Below are 20,689 nucleotides of genomic sequence, written 5' to 3'. Positions count from 1 at the left end.
ATGGCACTTGTCCCCTTTTGCCCTATTTCGGGGACACTTAAACAGCCAGGACAGGGTAGGTGACACTTATCCCCTTTTGCCCCATTTTGGGGACAGTGGGGAGAGGACCTCGCTGCGAGCTCTGGGGGGCGGAGCGAGCAGCCCGGCGGCGCTGCAGCATCTGCGGCTTTCCTCCTCCTCCTCCTCCTCCTCCTCCTCCAGAGCAGCCCAGCCCACTGCCTCCGGAACAAAAAGGGCGCAAAGTGGCGGCTGCTGCTCGTCCGCCAGCATGTCTGCCAGCGGGGCCAGCTCCCCCGGCCATGCCGTGAAGAAGCGGAGCCCCGGCGGCTCCGCAGCCTCGCTGGCGCAGGAAGAAGAGAAACAAGCCATGGAGAAGATGCTGGAAGGAGCGCAGGAGAACGGCTGTGCCCGTTCCCCGTCCCCTTGCGGCTCGGCCGAAGGGGTGGCCCTGCAGAGGAACATCACGCTGCTCAACGGCGTGGCCATTATCGTGGGCACCATCATCGGCTCCGGCATCTTCGTCACCCCCACGGGCGTGCTGAGAGAGGCCGGCTCGCCGGGGCTTTCTCTCGTGGTTTGGGCGGTGTGCGGCGCCTTCTCCATCGTGGGAGCGCTCTGCTACGCCGAGCTCGGCACCACCATCACCAAATCCGGCGGGGATTACGCCTACATGCTGGAGGTCTACGGCTCCCTGCCCGCCTTCCTCAAGCTCTGGATAGAGCTGCTCATCATCCGGCCCTCCTCGCAGTACATCGTGGCTCTGGTGTTCGCCACCTACCTGCTCAAACCCATCTTCCCCACCTGCCCCGTGCCCGATGAGGCGGCCAAGCTGGTGGCTTGTCTCTGTGTCTGTAAGTAGCCACCCTCGTGTCCTGTCTGTGTGTATAAGTCGCCCCCCTCGTGGCTTTCATTTGGTAGGTAGGAGGGTTAGGTGGGATGTTGGGGAAGGATTTCCTGCCTGGGAAGGTGGGGACAGGGTGTTCAGAGAAGCTCTCCTGGATCCCTGGAAGTGTCCCCAGCTTGGAGCATCCTGGTTCTGAGAGGAAAGTGTTCCTGCCCGTGGGAGGGGAAAAGCTTTAGAATCCCTTCCTGCCCAAGTCATGCCATGACTCAGTCACCCTCTGCAGCTCCCCGCTGTCCTGCTCCACGTGGTTCCTCACTCACCATCTCCGTCCCCAAAAAATCTGCATCATCTCTCCTGTGCTGCGCTGGCTGCATGCTGGGAGGGTTTTTGCCTACTCTGAATAGCCACAGCAGAAAATGCGACCCCACCCTTAATAAATTGAGCACAAAATTCCCCAAATGCCAGCTGTGGGCTAGTGAGCCTCTCTGATTGACGAGCAGCGTGTGAGAAATGCAGCGTGCATTTTTCCTGGGAGCTGGAATAGGATTCCGTGTGCTCTCCCACTGGACAATGCTTGGGTAAAATTAAAATCCCCTTTTCCAGGCTCTGCAGGGCCGGGATGGACGTTGCTGTGCTCTGGGTTTGGGTGAGGATAACAATTATCTGTCACCAGCAACTGGTGCTGAAAACACACCCTGGACTGCTTTCAGCACCAGTTGTGAGAGGAGATATTTCCCGGCCGTGTGTGTGCTGATACCGTGCTCAAAACCTGCTTTTGTGGGGTTTTTTTTTGGCAGCAAACATTCTTCCCTGGGGCGGTGCCTTGCAGAGAGGTTGGGACACGCTGGGCTGAATTCAGGGCCGGTGATGCCAGGCTGGGCACACAGAGCCCTGCCAGGGCTCGCTCATCTCTCCCGATGCACTGTTCATCATTCTCTGCTATTTTGGGGTCTGCAGTTTTGCCGTTCAAATCCTATTTTCTGTTCCCTCTGGTGACTCACCCCATCTAAATTCCCAATCCTTTAAATCCAGGACCATGTCCTGCCCCTTCCCTCCTCATTTCCCAATCAATCTGTTCTGCTCCACTGGAATGTAATGCCTTTTTAAAAATATTCATTGGGAGGAGATACAATTTTTGTGAGGGCTTTCTAAATCATTTATCCTCTGTACAAAATCACAACCAGGTGATGTCTGGTTTTTTTTTTGCATTTCGAGTGATGAGAAGGAAGCTGCTGGCTGGTGCAGCCCTTTCCCAGGGGATTGTGTGAGATTCCTTTCCCCTCCGAGGATCTCAGGCATCCCAAAGCTGCAGCACATGGTCGTTATGGGAAGATATATTGGCTGGAAATGTCTCCTGGCCAACCTGAGCCGGGCTTTGGGAGGTAAATGATATGGCTAATTATAGGATTGATAACGAGCAGGGCAAGGTTGTGCTTTCTTCAGGCAAGAGATTGAAACTTCTCAGCTCCCAGCTGAGTTTTTAGGAATATAAAAGTACCTGGGCAGGCATGTGGCTTTCCATCCAGGGCGTTTGTTAGGGAAATTTAATCATTTAATTAAGAAAGCTGTAACGTGCTCAGGGAATAGTCCTGCTCATGGGTGTCTTGCCTTTTGGAAATGTCATTTTTGAGCTTTCCTGCCAGTCTGTGCTGTGGTTTCCTCAGGGACACACGGGAGAGGGGCATGGATGCACGTGGCATTTGTGTTCCTTGCTGAAAAGCCAAGGAATTTGGGTATAATTTAAGGTTTTCTTGCTGCCTTGTGGCAAAGTTTTGCTGTGCAAGCACAGATTGGAGCTGCCAAAGCCTTTGAGAACTTGTTTCTAACCATAAGTGACTCCTCACCTTCAGGATCATTCCCAAAACGGGTCTGTGTTCCCATTTTATTGCTCAAAGCCCAGGGCAGGGTTAATCAGACGTGCCCGTGTTGGGATCTGTTCTCTGGTGGGGGATTTGCAGCATGAAACTCCTTGGAGCCAGCTCTCATTCCCCTTCATGTTCCTCCAAGAAAAGTCTCCAGCCTTCCTTTGGTAGCAATTAGAATTTCCCTGGGGCAGAATTTGTTCTTGAACCTTTATCCTGAAGTGCCAGGGGAAGGGTTTGGAGTTCTCCAAATCTGCATCATCCCCATGTGTTTCTCCTTTAAACTCTGCTCCCCCTTGCACTGCTGGCTCTTGCTTTGTTTATGCTTTGGGTTAAATGTGAGGTTGTCTCCTTTGCTCCAAGAGGTTTGTTCATCCTGCAGCAAGGCAGCTTTTGGGAACTTTGATTTCTGGAACTTTGTTTTTTGGAATCGGCTTTTCATCTCCCCCAGTGCCCAAACCACACCGTGACCCAGGAACAATAAATGAAATAAATCTGCTCCAAGGGCTCAGGGAACCACATAACACTTGTGGGGACTCACAAACAGCTTTGTTCAAACAGAAACTGCCCAGAGAGAGACTTTTTTATTCTTTTCAAAAGCTCTAGAGTAGAAAAAAACGACCTATTTGTGCATAGGCTGTAGCACATACACGAATGAGTTACCTCAAAATGGGAGAAAGCAGCTTGGGAATCAGCAGAGGAATTTGGGACCTGAGGCTGGAGTTCAGTAGCCAAAATCCAGCCTTGCAGAACAGTCCCAGCTCTATTCCTTGCAAAATTTGTATCTCCACACGAAATCCACTTGGCTGCACAGTTTGTAGTAAGAGGAGGAATAACTAAAGTTATTTGTTTCCACTTCACTGCTGTTGAACAGTTGAATAAATCATGTGTTGTTCAGTATTTGCCACCATGGACTTCAGAGAGTGAATTAATGAATTCAGAGAATCTAAATCACAGGCTTGAGTGGAAGGAAAAAATGGTTGGAAGAAGGAATTTTGTTCCCCTGGAAGGTGCTGAGGTAAACAAGGTGGGTGGTAAGGAGAATTTACCTACAAATAAATATTTTCTGCCCTGAAGATTGTAATCTGCACACAGTTGGTATGCAGGGCTTCTTTCATGGGAGTGCCTGTGGTGTTTGCCAAATAAAAGCTGGGAATCCACTCCAGGGAAATCTTCCTGGAGCAGGAGGGGTCAGGCTGCTCATCCTTAGCCTGGCTCACTTCATGTTCCCCAAAAATTTGGCTGCAGACTTTGCAGGCTGCAGGTTACTTGGGTGATTCAGAAACCTGAGCATCTCTTTTGATACTTTCAAACTGATAACACAAAATCCATCCCAGTGTATGGTAGACAAAAAATTGGAAGTTCGGGAAACAGAGTTCATGCATTTGTATGTAAACCCTGGAATAATTTGAGTTCTCCCATTTCTGAGCTCATCTAAACCAGTTTTACCCCTTCTGTAGAGGGTGGAGGGACAGTTGTTAGGTCCTGAATTTGCATATTTGATGATGTATGTTACAATGTCAATATTGGACATGGCAAAGAATGAAACCTTGGATCCTGTGCTCTGTCTCAGGTGTGAGGGGCTCAGGTTTTCTGTCCATCCTGCTGCCCCTTGTGTGAACATTTCAATTGAAACTGATAAACCCTCACAAAAATAAGTAAAATTCACCAATACACTCTGTGTGTTCCAGAGATTGCTCAGGGATGGAAAGTGTTAAACTGATTTATTTAAGATGCTGTGGATATTCCTCATTTCCCACTGTTAATTTGCAGATTTCCTGCTTGCACAGAGGCACCTTCCCAGGTTTGGGTTGTGGTGCAGTTAAATTAATTCCCCGTGGATCAGGGAGACAGGGAATGAAGCTGCTCCCATCCCTGAGAGCCACACACAGCTTCTTCCACAATTCCTGAATTTCCTGCCAGTAAAATCTGCTCCACAGTGGAAAACTGGGATTGGGCTCGATAATGCATGTGGATCCTTTCCAGCTCAGAAATTCTGTTGTTATCATTTTGCTCTTGCTCTTCAGTGTCAAATCAGCAGTTTGATGGTTTGCTTCTGAATTTGTCTCGCACTTGTTAATTAGATATGCAAATTTGGCACTAATAACCCCAGCACGGCAATATCAAAGCCAGGGAATTTTAATTTTCCTCATAATTTATCTAAACTTCTTTCAGTGCTTCTGGACTCTGCTGTTGGGCACTCCTCCTGCAGGGGTGGAATTCCAGGGAATGCTGACAAATTCCTCATTTGTCTCTTCTGTTTTGAGCAGCCAGAGAGGGAAAGGATGAGCAGAAGCCAGGGCAGAGCTGAGTCAGGTCTGAGAGATCCTGTAAAGAGCCTGACAGTCCTGGGAGGAACCTGGGATCAGGGCAGGAGAAAGAATCCAGTCAGGGTTAGCTGCCAAGTTGTCCAGAAGGGAAGATCCAGTGTCAGCATTCCAGAAATCCCAGATCCTGTGGGAAGCAGGAATGGCTTTATTTGACATCAAGGTTTTGCTTCCAAGCTGCCAAGCTCAGCTCTTTTTCCAGGTGTGTGCATTTTCACCTGCTCGGGTATTAAGTGGTGAAAAGCAAACCCAGAGCACACACAGGGCCCGTCTGCCTGATGTGGATTCATTCTCATTAATCAGCCACCACAGGCTGGGTGGGAAGCTTTGAAGATTTATTTTTCCTCCTCCAGAAAGGTGGATTAAGGGACTAAAGCTCCATCAGCAAATTGCCCTTGTTGGAGTGGAGTGGAAGGAAGGGGTCTGTGGAATCCCTGCTGGATGGCAGAGGCTGCAAGGCTGAGGTTGCTTTTTTTAATCTGTGTTTAATTAGAGCAGCATTAATGAAAACAGGCTCTGACACTTGCAGGACTCTCCAGAAATCAATGAGGGCTTGGAGGGCTCTTGAAACACACAGGGAGCAGCCACTGCAATTCCAGCACCCATCTCCTGGCTCTCACTACAATTATCCCATTAAATGTTACTGTGTTTGAATGATTTATGTTCCCACCGAAATCATTCAGAGTCTTTCTCCTCCAGCATGAACAAATTGGGAAGGTTTTTGTGGAAAAGCCCTTCAGGGTCAGCTTCATTCAAAGCAGCATCACTTGTTTTGAATATTCCAAGAGTTTGGTAGTCCCAGGGACAGATGTGGCCAGCAGGATTAATCCAAGGGATGGGAAATTCAGTTTTTGCAGCCAGGATGCAGAGCTGAATTCTGTGCACATAAAATAAAATACCAGCGAGTGCTGCTCCCTGTTGGGAAGATGCTTCTGTGAGGTGAGCATGGGGTTAGTTTGGGATTGTTAATTTGCTGGGAATGGGAGAAACAGAGGACAAAGAGCTTTTCCACATCTTTTCTCTCTATTTTGTCTTCCTGAGGTGAAATGTCCTGCTGGTGGAATTGCTGTGTCATGTCCTCTGGAAACCTTGGCAATAAATCACAGCCTTCTTCCTAAGGAGCCAAAACAGCAACCCCTGCCTCTGGGTGGGAGCCACCTCTCCCTGCACTGAGGAATTCTTTGGAGTTTTTTATCCCACTGTTATTATGGGATAGGGGTGTTGACCTGTTCGGGGTGTCTGGGGTTGTTTGCTGGGACATCCAGAGCTCCTGGCCTCAGGGCAGATTTGGAGATGATCCCTTCTTTAAACTCCTCGGTAGGACAAGTTTGCCTTCTCCTTTGTTGATGCATCCATTCCCTGATTGCTGTTTTGGGAAGAGGAATAAAAAGGGAATTGGGAAGCATTGCCAGGGATGTTGACTATTACAAGTAGATTTTAATATAGACACGTTTGCTCTGGGGCCAAGAGCTTTCCAAGAGCCTCATGTGCCCCCAGGCCTTGCCCTTTCCTGGACTGATTGTCCTGGGTGTTAAGTTTCTCCAGGGATTTGTCCTTGCAGAAATATCTGCAAAGTTTTTTCCTCTTCTTTTTCCTTTCCCCACCTTGCAGGGCACAAAAATCTTCAGTCAATACCTGTCAGGTTGAAATATCCCGAGGCGTTTTTCTGCCTGTGACCTTGCCTGTCTCATGTTGGAATGTGCAGTTGGAAAGGGTCACCACGGATTTTTGGGCATCCCAGCCACTGGAATATAAAATTGGTGGGCATTTTTGCCTTGGTGAATTGATTTTCCCACGGGTTTAATCCACTCTAGTCAGTAGAACTTCATTTTTTCTTTCTCCTGTGTGGATTAACTCTGTTTTCCAACCTCTGGTGGGCTCAGGCAGCAATTCCCTAAAGGCCATGGAGTGTTCTGTGCCTGTTCCATGTGCTCTGGCATCCCTGGGATTTGTTCCTTGGGTCCCACAGGCTCAGCTTGTCCTGTCTCTGCCTGAAACCTCCTTTCACCAGGGTTGGTAGGAGAGAAAACTCCTGTACTATCACCTGCACTTCATGGGGGAGGAAAAGGAGCAGCTTTTGCTGTGGGATGGAGGAGGGGAAGGAGCTGGAGCTGTTCTGGGAGCAATTGTGAGGGAAAATCAACATCACCCGGTGGCAGATGGTAAATGGGAGCATCATCTTCCAGTGGCAAGGGCCAGGCACTTTGGAAATGTGAGTTACACACAGAGTCATGCATGATAGAACAGTTCACAGGCCTTGTTTTCCTGCCAGGGAAGCTGATGGAAGCTCATTTTCCACAACTTCCCAACCTGCTGTGCATTTTCACTGGGTTCTGTGATACCACAAAGAAGAATCCCATGGGAATTAAGAACAAGTTAATGAGTTCAGACCATTAAAGGCAGCTGCTTCCACACATTTATCTGTGTTCAAGAGGTGTACCTGGAATCACACTGGGAGCACCACGGTCCCAGGGAATGCTACAGGAGGTGAAATCAGGGACAAAAGGGACATTGTGCAAGTGTGTGTGACCCCACAGGCAGCAAAGGGCAGCTGTGGAAATCTCCATTCCAGAAATTTCACCTGCAGAGCTGCTGAGGATCTTGGGCTGAGGCAGCTCCTGTCCCTCCAGTTCCCCGTGGGGCTGGGATTGGATCTTTATCCATCTGCACTCAGTTATCCTGGGAAAGCTGCAGCCCTGCCTGTTGGCCAGGGATCCTGCCAGGGCTGTTGCATCAGAAGTGGCAGCCCAGGTTTAGCTGTGTCCAGAGCAAACAGGGAATGGAGCTGTTCCATGCATTTATTGTGCATGTGTTCTAGGTGTGACTGACCCATTTATCTGTCTGCTTTGCATGCATTTTTCCCTGTTGTCCTTTGTGAGTTGTGTCTGGGAAGGAGCTTGGGAGGCAGTTTCAAAGGGGTACAGCCATAAAATGAAAATTGTGGGGGTAAAGTCCTGGGTCTGGTGTTGGATTAATCAGTTTGTTCTTGTTCCTGTCAGGAATGGGGAATTCCCTGGCTGTGCAGGTGAGTGCCAGTGGAGCAGGTTCTGTGAGATGCCTGAAGCCAGCAGGGACTGCAGGACAGAGCAAATACTGAAGCCAGACCTGCAGGTGTATTTAGAAATTTGGATTTCTCTTTGTGGTTTGAGTTGCCTTGGAATGAGGCTGAGCTGGAGCAGTTCCTGCAGGGGTGAAGGGATGAGCAGCACCTGGAGAGCAAAAACCAGAATATCTCCTGCTGGAGTGATGAGTAATAAATAACTCAAGCTAGATTAGATGTAGGGGACACTTTTGTGATTGTGAGGGTGCTGAGGCCCTGGCACAGGTTCCCAGAGCAGCTGTGGCTGCCCCTGGATCCCTGGCAGTGCCCAAGGCCAGGCTGGACAGGGCTTGGAGCTCCCTGGGCTGGTGGAAGATGTCTCTTCCATGGGATTGGAACAAGATGAGCTTTAGTGTTCCTTCCAACCCAAACCAGTCTGGGATTGTGTGAAAATCCCCCCCCCCCGTTTATCTGCCATCCCTTCAGCTTTCTAACACTTATTATCCCAATTATTTAAAGCTTTGGAGAGGGGTGCTGGCTCAGGCAGGCCGTGGCACGTCAGGTCATGCTGAAATCCCCGTTCCTCGAATGATTCCCGATGGGTCACTCCACAGCTCTGACAGCGGCTGCAGCCTTAGGAAAACACTGCAGGAATTAGGGCAGCACGGCCTGATCTGTGTCTCGGTGCCCTGATTTATGGTGCAGCTTTGCTGTGTTTGCCCTGGGGCCATTCAGCCGAGCTGAGGGAGCGCTGCCAGCAGGATCCCGCAGCCCCGGCGTGGCAGGGCAGCATCTGGGATCAAAGCAAGCAAACTTGCTGCCCTAAGGAAATCCCAAACTCCTGAGAAGCTCAGCAGCCACTGGAATTTGTGCTGGAGTTGTATGGAAAAGCTTTTATCCGATTTGTTGGATTCTTCCTGATGAGGGATTCTTGGCCGTTCCTGTGTTGGAGTAACTCCACTGTGCTCCTTCAGGAAAGACAAATATTGTCAAGTGGGAAAAGCAAAGCAGAGGGAATGTGACTGGCAGGGCTCTGCCTGGTGACCACGGCAGAAACTTCCAGCCCTGTTTACTCTCTGATCCCAAAATGTTTTCTCTTTTTTAGGGAGTCTGTTTATCTGGTACTGAGGGGGTTTTGGGGCTGAACACAGACACTGGGACTCTGTAGGAAACTTTGCCTTTTTATTTTCAGCACCACCCTCCAGGGGACTCTGTACAGAACCAGAGCAGGGAAAACAGCCCCTAAAAATCAGTGTTGAAATGGGGGTGAAGCAGTTATTGTCACAGACACAGAATGCCTAAATGGGGCAGGGAATGTCACTGTCACACCTCTCAGAGCTGTCCTCCCCATGGCATGGTTTTAGATGGCTGAGCTCATCTTTTAAATATCCCTCTGTAAACAAGGGCAGATTTATTTTTAGCATCATCACTGGTCAGAGGGAATCCTGGCTCTGGAGCTCAGTGCCCGTGAGGATTCACTGCAGGTGCTTTCAGTGGCTGAGTTGGGAGTTTTGCTGGGTGACATTTCCTGTGTTTCCCTGTCCCCTGCAGCACTGTAAGGTCACTTGGTTAAGCTGTGTTTGGTGTGACTTTGCCCTGTCCCCAGTGTCCCTCTGTGACCCCACAGAGCTGCTCCAGGGGCTGGGAGCCCTCCTGGCCCTGTCCTGGATCTCCTGGCACAGGGACAGTGCTGTGGCACATCTGTCACCACCATCCCTCGGCCCTGCTCCTGGCCAGAGCCCAGCTCGTGCTGTCCTGTGACCCCAGCACGGCTCTGCTTCCCCAAAAACAGCTCTGGCTCGTTTCAGTCTCACCCACACTCCCAAAGGGGCTCCGAGGGCACTGCACCAAATCCATCTCCAGTCCTTGTTTACTGCTGGCTCTCACTCCTGTGGGGTGGACGGGGTCATGTGCTTTCCTTCCTGACACATGCAGCTCTCACTTCTCCACACTTGTGTAGGAATGGCACTGAGGCCTGGACATGGCTCATTTGTCATCCATAAGGAAACTTCATATTCGTGGAGATTGCTCCGTGACCTCAGAAAAATCAACGAGGTCATTGAACAAATGACTTCAGCTTGACTTCAGTGATACTGAGAGAGTGGTCACTTGTAATTATTAATCTAAAAGATTGGGTTTTTTCACATCCCTCGATTTGCATTTTCTGTCCCAAGCATCAACAAAGAAGAACCTCTGCAAAAATACCATTGGGTGGTGCTTCCTCAGGGACTCAAAAATTCACCAACAAATTTCTCAAATTTTGCCAACGAGGGTGGGGGGGAAGGAGCCAGTGATCCTAAAAGCCATCAGATCCTGGGACACTGGCACAGGCTGGCCCTGGATCCCTGGCAGTGCCCAGGCTTGGATGGGGCTTGGAGCAGCCTGGGACAGTGGAGGGTGTCCCTGCTGGTGGCAGGGGTGGGATGGGATGTGTCACATCCTTCCAACCCCACCCGCTGTGGGATCAGAGCTCTGGGGGTGCAGGTGCAGCTCTCAGCAGAGGGACTGGCGTGGTTTTTGGGGAGCAGCTGGCTGGCTCTGAGCAAGAGCTCCTGTGAAAAGGAGCTGCAGGCTCTGGGGAACAGCTTTGGCACGAGGGCAGAGAGAGCTGGGGATGATCCTGCAGGGAAAAAAGCTCCAGCTCCAGGAGCAGATTTGGGATCTGCTGCTCCCTGAGCTGCTGGTGAGCACTCGGGGCTGGGGCTGGCCAGGGGACAGCCAGGGGTCACGGGGCTGCAGGGAGGGCATCCAGCACGTGGGCATTGTCACCCTCAGTGTGACATTTGCCTGTGTCTATTACAAGCAGCAGGGGAGGGAGCAGGACACCAAAATAGTCATTGATTTGTGAGGGCAGCAGAGCTTTGCCATTATCTGCTCTGCAGCAGGTGAAGCTCAAGAGCAGAGGCTTTAATCAAGGCCTGGTTCAGGCTGTGCCCTGCCTGGCAGGAGCAGGATAACAGAGGAAAATGGGGGAGGAATAGGGCAAAAAAAATACCAGGACAGGAGCAGGATATAGAGGAGAGTGGGGAAGGAATAGGGCAAAAAAAATACCAGGACAGGAGCAAGATACAGAGGAGAATGGGGGAGGAATAGGGCAAAAAAATTACCAGGAATTAGATCCCAGGAGTTGCATTAACCACAGGGCAACCTGTGGGCAGTGGGAGCTTCTCAGCAAACAGATCCTGCTGGGGAGGCAGTGCCCTGCTGGGAGATCCTCTCCTCCACCCCAGGGAGCCCTGGCACTGCCCCACATCTGTCCCACTGCCCCACATCTGTCCCTGGCACTGTCCCACAGGGTCGTGGTGCCTGGGCTCAGAGCCTTTGGGGTGCTGCTGATATAAAATCACCACAGAGCAGTCCTGGAGGCTCAGCTGACACCCCTGAAGGGTTTGCACACAGCAGCAGCACTGGATCGAGTTGATGGGACAGGGACTGTGGCCAGGGACTTTGGTGCTGAGGGGTGCAGTCACTCCTTTATTTTTTTATTCATTTACCAGCCCTCAGGAGTGTTTTCCAATGGAGCAGTGCCATTCCATGTCCCGAGAACCACAGGCATTATTCAAACCAAAAGAAAGGGTGGAATTGAGAAGTGTGAGGCTGCAGAGCTCTCCATGAGTTTCTCTTCTGGGAAGAGGCTCTGGTTGGTTATTTGGGGAAAAAGGAATCACTGAACGGTTTGGGTTGGGAAGGACTTTGGAAATCATCTCAATCCACACCCTGCAGTGAGCAGGGACACCTTCCACTATCCCAGATTGCTCCAAATCCCATCCGAGCTGGTACTGAGCACTAATCCACAGCTTCTCTGAGCAACCTAAACCAGGGGCTCCCCACCTTGCCAGGGAGCAATTCCTCCCACACATCCCACCTGAGGATTCCTTGTGATTTTTGGTGCATTTGTTCGTGTCCCTGGGTGCTGACCTTGTCCTTGTGTGTCCCCTCAGTGCTGCTCACTGCTGTCAACTGCTACAGTGTCAAAGCTGCCACCCGTGTGCAGGACGCCTTTGCTGCAGCCAAGCTGCTGGCGCTGGCTCTCATCATCATCCTGGGCTTCGTGCAGCTGGCAAAGGGTGAGTTCTGCTCTTCTTTCTCCTCCTGGGGGGCTCTGCAGGTAAAGCAGGATGGGGGACAAAGCCCACGATGCAACCCTGGCTGTTGCAGAGCTGTCCAAACCTCCCCGTTCTCTCAGGTGCTTGGGGGATGTTTCCAGCTTTGCCAAGGCCTGAGGTTTTCTGTGGGACACAGATTGAGAAAGTAAGAGAAAATTACAGCCTGAAAAATATTCCAGGCTGGAGCTTTTCAGCTCTGTTCCCAGCTGATAAACTGGTCCAGCTCAAGGCCAGGGAGAATTTCTCCCAGGGTGATAATTTGGTCACAATAAAAAGGAATTAATAACAAAGATAGAACACCTGTTGTGGTGTGTGCCCAGGCCCTGGCAATGGGGTGTCTTCTCTCTGAACCAATCACCTTTTCTCTACTCTTGGAGTTGCAGTCATGCTATAAAACCAAGTGTGTTTCTGAATGAACTTGGCTCTCTTTCTATAATGAAAGACGACCATGTTACTGTGCATCTTATTTCCACCGCACTTAAAGGGTTAAAACCCCTTTCCACGGCTACAGTTTTCTATTTTATTTGGGATTTTATATTTAATATCACTGTCAGGCTTGATTTCATGCTCCTGGAACCACTTAATATCTTTCCCACTTAGAGACTGTGGCTTCTCCCTCCAGCTTTCAGGGTGTGAAAATGTCGGTGCTGCTGTACTGGAATTCTCTTTGTAACGTGGCCTTTTGCTCACAGAGAATATCTGCATGTGTAAAAGCACTGCCAGACATTTTAATCCTTGCACAAACTCCCCCTGCACATTTCCCTTCATCCTGTTCCAGGTGTGCAGTGGCTCAGGCCAGCTCTGGGTCACCCAGGGACACAGAGCCCAGGAGGAGCAGAGAGATTGGAGCTCCCAGCTGGCACTGGCACCTGGAAAAGGAGATAAAAATGAGAATATACAGCAAATTTTTCTGGTGCTTCTGCTGGTTTGCTTCATGCACCCATAAAATCCTCTCAAAGCAGGGAGATGGTTTGTTCCAAACCCATCTGAGTCTGTTCCAAACCTGATTAACTCACAGTTAAACCAAAGCGTGGCTTTTTTTTTTTTTTTTTTTTGGTGCAAGTTTAGTGGGAATAAACATTTCTTGGGGAACAATCCCGTCCTTATTTGCTCCAAGGGGCTCAGCTCTCCAGGGAATCATGTCCCTGCCCAGGGGGTGTGTCTGTGTGTGCTCGTGGGTCTCTAATTCCTGTCTCAGCTCTGGGAGCCAATGCTGTCTTTGCAGAATTTCTTGCTTTGTCAGAGGTTTTATTTTCTTCCAGCTCAATGCAGACACTCAACAGGGACATTGTTTGAGGCTTATCACAAAATACACCTCCTCCCCCTGCCCAGCTCCCCAGCCTGCTCTGCTGAGCCTTTTGATTCTCTCCCAGGAGGAAAAGGATAAGTCATGATAAATCTCTTTTAGTTGGTTAACGTTTTACCATGAAGGTCTTTACAACTGGGCTTTGTTTGCAGCTAGAACCTTAATTTGCATCTTCAGAATGTGCTGTTCTTTTGGCCTTTTTGGGGAGGCTGAGCCACTTTCTGCCCTGCTTTTTCTCAGGTGGAAATCCAGGAGATTTCCCTTGATTCTGTGTGTAACCAAGAAGGGATTTCTGCCTTGTCACAGTAAAAACCTCCTTTCCCCTCCTGTGTCCCAGGAGTTGTTTTTATTTCTTTTGAACTTGGTTGCAGTTTCAGGAGTTTGTGGCTGTGCAGACCTTGCAGGGCAGAGAATTCCCTGTGATTTATTTTCCATGCTGGACCTGCTCTGGGATATCAAAAGCAATTCCTGGACAGTGCCAGCTGCCAAAGCAAAGCAAAGATTTTTGTCCCTGTGTGAGCACCCAGCACTGAAACCAGACTGGATCAGAGTGGGATCCTTGGAGTTCACACTTTGTCCCAAGTGACAAATTCCTGCTTGTCCAGAATCCCACAGCTGGGATTCTGCCTGGCTCCACCATGGATTGCATTAATCTGCTTAGGGAATTTCCAAGATCTCTGCCAAGTCCTTAAGAATGTGCAAGCTCCTTTCCTGTCCCTTCCTCAGCTCCCACCTGCAGTTTGTACCTTGCTCCATTTTCCTTTCACCCATTCCAGGTCACTCTGTGCTTTTAGCAGGGATACAGCAAGAAATTATTTTTTTTCTTCTTTTTTTTTACTCAGGGAAGGCACAAAAATTCCCATTTTCAGTGACAATGGGAGAACACTGCCCAGTCCTCCAGCTTTGTCCCACACATTTCCACACCCTGTGCCCATTCCAGAGTTGATTTTTTTGGACAAAGAGCAGCTTTTTGGATGGGTGAATCCATCCAAGCTGCTCTGGGCTGAGATCTGCACCCTGCTGGTTTGTCTGGGCCAGTGGGAATGCCCAGGATGTTCTGGACACTGAACTGGTTTTACTGGTTCCTGTCCCACTGCTGCTTTGGTTCCCAGTATCCATAAACACACCAGAGGAGCAGCACCACATTTTCTTCTCAAACATGGAAATTCCTGTGATTTCACAGAAACCTCTCTGCATTGACCTCCCACCTCCAGCTTTTGGCTTTTTCTCTTTTTATCCTCTCCTTGGCTCTTTTCCTGATCTGCAGAAGAGCAGGAATGTCTCAAGGACAAAGAACTCTGTGGCAATTTTGCCCCACAGGAAAGAACATTTCCCTGGCAGCAGATTTCCCATCCCTCCTGCCCTGCCCTTGCCAAAGGAGGAGGTTGAAATTGCTTTCCTACTCAGCCCTTCAGGTGCTTGGACGTTGATTCAGTGGAGCTGAGCTGCTTGGGATGAAATTATTTTATTTATCCAAAAATGAAACTTTAAAAAAGCCTTTGTGGAGCTGGAGATGTGTGGTTTGAAAAGTCCTGGATTTGGATATTGGTGTGTAAAATTTTGTGTATGGCACTCAGATTACAGCCTGGTAATAAGAGAAATAAATTAATTCAACTGAAATAAATCATAAATAACTTGTTTAAATAACTTACTTATAGAAAGAACTTAAACATAGAGAGGATCAGAGTTTTTTCACTCCACTATTATGAAAACAAGATTTATTTTCTTTCTCTTATTTTACCAGCTCTCTCAATTTGCTTTCTGTCCAAGTGGGTATTTTTGGCCATTCCTCAGCTCAGGGGAGTGGGACTGGATCATGGACAAGGTTTGGACAGCAGATTTAAGGGATATTTTTGCCCTGGATGTGACACAGAGATCTGTGGTTATGTCCTCTCCATATTTCCATCCTTAAAAACTGGCTGAGGTGTGAAATAAATCTGGGTATTTCTTAAGGACACCCTCGTGCTTTTTATGGGTGAGGAAGTTCAGGAAAGGTTTTGGGGTTAAAAAAGTAGAAAAAAGCAAATCACAGACATGTTTGACATGTGTTTATTCCCGTGGATGATGCCTCGGGGTTTGTGGAATGTTTCTGTGCCCTCAGGCAGGGAGGCAGCTGCAGCCCTTGCTGTGATCTCTCACCAGCAGCTCTGCTTAAAAACCTGGAATTGGGCCTTTGGGACTTGGAGAAATAGAATTTAACACTGATTTTATTGAATTGCTTTTATTGGATTTATTGTCCCTTTATTTATCGTCCCTTTTCTTTTCTCCTGGCTGTAAAATTCCTGGTGTGTGGTGCCTCCAGGAGCTGTTTGGTGGCAGCAGCATTTTTCTCCCTTCCCTGGGCTGTCAGGGATGCAGAGCAGCATCAGGGGTCACTTAAGGACAGAGCAGGCAGGTTTAACTCCTGAGCAGGGCTTAGGCTGGGCAGGAGGTTTGGGTTTAATTTGGGCTTCTTTTTTTTTGTTGTTGTTGGTTTTTTTTTTTTGTAGAATCATGGAATAATTTGGGTGGGAAGGGACCTCAAAGCTCCTCCAGTCCCACCCCTGCCATGGGCAAGGAAAACTTCAACTATCCCAGAGTGCCCCAAGCCTGGGAGGAAAGGAAGAGAAAGTCAATTTTCCTTCCCTCTCTCTCAACCACAGGATTCTTCACCAAAAAAAAGGCAAAAAGGGACAAAAACATGGACTGGGAACTACCAAAACAACCCCCAGAGAGAAAGAGGAAAAAGAGGCATTTTCTAGCCAAAGGGATTTGATAAGTGAAAGCAGCAGCCAGATGTCTCAACCCCACAGTGCCAGATGTTACCTTGCACCTGGGGCACTAAAAATGGCATTTTAAGAGCCAAACTCTGCTCACTGAAGCTCTGAATCTTCCTTCTGGTGCTTTCAGAACCCTCCCAGCAGAGTCCAGGGTTTCCAGGCACAACATCAGCTCTAAACAGCTTTTTACAAACAGTGCTGGGGTGGCAGAGCTGGCTGGGACTGTGCCCTGGGGCTGCCCCTGGATCCCTGGCAGTGCCCAAGGCCAGGCTGGACCCTGGGACAGTGGGAGGTGTCCCTGCCATGGGACAGGGGTGGGATGAGCTTTGAGGTCCCTTCCCACCCAAACCATTCCAGGATTCCATGGTCAGCCAAGGCTCCTGGCCACGAGGCTGGAGCTGTGAGAGGAGCCCAGAGCAGGGGGATCTTCCCCTCCCTGACCCCCACCAAGGATCCTCCCTGGCAGCTGGAGCCACATCTGGATAGGAACGCCCCTCCCTGAGGCACAGGGGATTGCAGGGACAGCTCTGCCTGTCCCCCTGGCAGCCCAAAGTCACCTGCAGAGATTTTCCAGCAGGGAGCTTTGCAGGGAGGCTCCTTCCTCATCCTCCCGTTCCCAGAGTGTGACAGCAGGGACAGGACAGCAGGGACAGCTGCCACCCCCGGTCCCTCTAAATCCCAGCAGGTTACCCAGGTGTCAAACCCCTCTTTCCCGGAATTGTCCCTGTTTTTCCCGGGACAAGGCTCAGCAGGCAGTGCCTCTCCTCCCCGTGCTGAGAGCTCCCCTCTCCATGGCCCTGCTCCCTCTCCTCGCTGTTGGGGCAAGTTGAAAAATATTTAATTACCCTGCAGTGCTTTGTGCAGGAGAAGATTGCTGTGCTATTAAAACCAGACTAGACACGACTGGGGAGCAAATGAACATTTTTGGAGGAAGGATCTGAACATGCCAGGTCCTTCCTTCCTTCCTTCCCTCCCTCCCTCAGCAGGGCCCCGGCTGACCCAGCACCATTACCACAGCCTTGGCAGCTGGAGGAGCAGCAAATGGGCTTTGTGTCACAGCTCGTTACCTTAATTTGGTTAATTGTAGAGCAGAGGGCTGGTGGAACAGCCGGTTCAAACCAGGCTGGGGCTCTCCAGGGTGCAGGGCATGGGCAGGGCAGGGCCTGGGATGAGCTGGGGATGCCCCAAGGCTGTGCTTGGCAGCCTCACCTGCACATTTGGAAGCCTTGATTCCATCCAAAAGCCTGGGGGCTGGAATTGTCCAGGCTTGAAGGATGGAGTGTCTGGGAGGTTTTGTGGATGGTCCAGCACAGCTCTGCCCTCCTCCCTCAGCACACCCAGGTCTGGTTGACAAGGTGGGGTTGGATCAAAGGTTCAAATTAAGATCAAACCTAAATAATTCCGGGATTTTTTAGCAGGGCTTGTTGAGGAGATGAGGGATAAATGGTTTTAAACTGGAAGAGGGCAAGTTTAGATTCGATAGAAGGAAGAATTTTTTAATGCTGAGGATGGTGAGATATGGGCACTCCTCTGGTTATTTAATTGTGTCCTGACATGCTGCTAAATCCATTTTACCCTGGGGCACAGAAATGGGAAATTTAACAACTCACTGGGAGGTTTTGGGGAGCTCCAGCTCTCCAGAGGTGAGGTGGGAAGGGCAGGGAGGTGTTGGCTGCCTCAGGAGAAGGAACATCTGGCCTGAGAGGGCTTTGCTGTGGCAGACAGGAGGAGGATTTGGGAAGAGCTGTGGACGAGAAATGGAGTGGTGCTTGTGCTGCTCCCTCCTGGTGGTGAAGGTGATGGTCCATGGGTCAGGGTGGGGACATGGAGAGCCTGAGGACTGATATCCTGAGGGGTGTTTGAAATGCTGGAGAGCCTCCTGCTCTCCCAGTCCATCCATGTGCTGCTGCAGTAGATAATTCCAGGCACTGTGAGCAAAACGTGTCTCTTATTCCCATAACAAAAGGCCTGGAAAGAACCAGAGTGTTAATTATTGAGGAAGGGCAGAAAATGAGGTGGGGAAAGCTGAGCCCGAGGGATGCAGTGGAATGTGATCCCCTCTCAGCCCTTCGATTCACCTGGGCTAAACTGGGATTCTGTGCAGAGCCTTCGAGGCAGGAACTGAGGTTAAACTCAGCCTTTTATCAGTCTCTGCATTTCCTGGCTCTCCTGTTGCACTTGGATGTGTTTTTAAAAAGGATTTTGCTGACGAGGATCAGGGACTCCAGGGATTCAAATACATCCCAAGGGAGATGAAGGGAAAACCTTCCTGGTGCAAGGAGCTGCTGGGACAGAGGTGGATCCAGCAGGGAACAGCTGGGATTGGGATCTGGGCAGGAGGAGCCTTGCACACCTGGGGTTTGCACTCTGGATGGATTCCCAGATTCTGGATGAGCCTGCAGCTCCCACCCACAGCATCCCCCTGCACAGCAGATGGGAAAGGCAGAGGGATGCTGGTTCCCTGAGCATTTCCCAGGCTGTCACAGGGAATATCTTTCTCCCTGGCCAGGATTCAGCAGGAGAGAGGAAGGAGAAGGGAGCAATGCCCAGGGTGGAAAGGCTCAGGACAGAGCTGGAGGGTCAGGGAAGGAGGAAGAGGAGGAAAGAGGAGATGGAGCTCTCCCCCCACCCAGGGCAGCTCCAGGTCACTGCAGAGGTTTGGGGCAGCCCCACGAGTGACAGAGGCTCCAGGAGGCTGATGGTGCTGCCAGGAAAAATCCTCCTTTCCTGGGAAAAATGGATTTCTTCCCTTCCCTTCCTTCCCAGCCCTGGGAAGGTGAGTGGGAGCTGTTCAGTGCATCCACGTTTGTCACCCAGCCTGGGCAGTGGTGGCACAGGGAAGAGAGGCCACCCAGAGGGAAAATTCCTGCTCTTGGAGCATCCCTGAGCTTTGCCAGCAGCACCTCCTGGGTGCCCTGTGCTGAGGGCTGAAGGGTTAAGCTGCAGCCCTGCTGACTGCCTTGTGATGCAGTTGCTGAGGTGAGCAGGAGAGCTCTGTGCCCTAAGAGGAATCACATGGGCTCCCCCTGCGTGCAGAGTCCCCCTCTGGATCCCACCACATTCCCTGCACTCTGTCTGGGAGCGTGGCTCTGCCATCCCTGTCCCACAGCCAGCCCCTGCATCAAAGACAGGGAACAAAACAACTGCAGAGCATTTGAAAGCAAAGTAAATAAACCTGGGGCTCCTCAGGGAGAGCTGGGAGCAGAGGCACAATCACATCTTCTATTTCTGGAGTTTTCTTTCAAAAGCAGATCCACAACAGGAACTTTTGATCATCAGGCCCTAAAGAAGGTGACTTCTGATATCCAAACCCCCAGAACCTGACTTCCCTCAATCAAAGGGATTGCCACAGGCCTCTGCTTTATCAGGTGGCTGGTGGGACTGGAGGAAATCCTGGGTTTCTGGGGGTTTGGGTGGCCGGTGGAAGTGCAGGAAATCCTGGGGCTTTATCGAGGGCCAGCAGCCTCGAGTTGAGAGGACAATGTGACAATCTCTGTTTGCAAAGCATCTTCCAGCAGGAAGGTCCCCAGGATATCTCTGGGACATCACCTTGGTGACAGCACGTTGCAGCCTGAGAAAGTTTAGGGGAGTCAGTGCTTGCTTGAGACGAGTTTTTGGGGTCATCATTTGGGGATGAACCCAGCTGGATCAGTCCCTGGAAAACTGGAGGGAAAAATGCTCAGCATAACCCAAAAAGCAGCAGGGTGATAATTAAGAGAATTGAATCCTAAGAGCAGCTCTTGCCTCCAGGTTTCTCTGGAGCCCTTTGGGGGTTCAGAGCCCTCCACTGAGCAGGGTTTGTGTCTTGCAGGTGATGTGGAAAACCTGACCCCTGAGAAATCCTTCGAGGGCACCAAGGTGGACGTTGGGAACATCGTGCTGGCTCTGTACAGTGGCCTCTTTGCCTATGGAGGATGGTGAGGCACAGCCCTCTCTTCTTCCACACTGAGCTCAGTTCACTGCCAGACTGGAGCTCCTGCAGGGCTCCTTTGGCAGAGCTTTGAGCACCTGCTGTGAAAACAAGCTCACTGATGTGGGTTGGGAGGGACCTCTGAGATCACCCAGTGGCCAGGGACACCTCCCACTAGCCCAGGTTGCTCCAAGCCCCATCCAGCCTGGCCTTGCACATCAGCCATCCTCAGTTTTCCCACAGGATCTGCCTGTGCTCCTCCTGGAACCCCTGTGCAGATGAGTTAAACTGAACAGGTTCATTTATGCCATGGACTAACCAGAATTAACCCCTGTCCTTTTGAAATTACAGGAATTACTTGAATTTTGTGACAGAAGAGATGATAAATCCCTACAGGTAGGTGTGAGTCCTGGCATGACCTCCCTGGGGGAAAAGCTGCTGCTTTGGGGAAGCCCCTTCCTCGTGTGTTTAACAGAGGAGGAAGCCAAGGTCTTTATGTGGAAAAAGAGAAAACAAGATGAATTAATGACCTTCC

The 20,689-nt window shown here is 50.3% G+C and overlaps 1 protein-coding gene across 1 annotated transcript in view; it reads left to right on the top strand.

The window, feature by feature from the left end:
- The first annotated feature begins 220 nt into the window (after window positions 1–220).
- Window positions 221–20,689, top strand: part of SLC7A5 (solute carrier family 7 member 5) — a 32,260-nt gene continuing 11,791 nt past the window's right edge. Inside the window, exons 1-4 of the mRNA XM_014874486.2 lie at window positions 221–851; window positions 12,015–12,140; window positions 20,056–20,161; window positions 20,506–20,550. Of these exons, the coding sequence (XP_014729972.1) occupies window positions 269–851; window positions 12,015–12,140; window positions 20,056–20,161; window positions 20,506–20,550 (860 nt within the window). The 5' untranslated portion in view covers window positions 221–268. The remainder of the gene's footprint in view (window positions 852–12,014; window positions 12,141–20,055; window positions 20,162–20,505; window positions 20,551–20,689) is intronic.

Source organism: Sturnus vulgaris, chromosome 12 (genome assembly GCF_052056855.1).
Source record: "Sturnus vulgaris isolate bStuVul1 chromosome 12, bStuVul1.hap1, whole genome shotgun sequence".
Taxonomy (NCBI): Eukaryota; Metazoa; Chordata; class Aves; order Passeriformes; family Sturnidae; genus Sturnus; species Sturnus vulgaris.
This window is presented reverse-complemented; position numbering and strand designations above follow the sequence as displayed.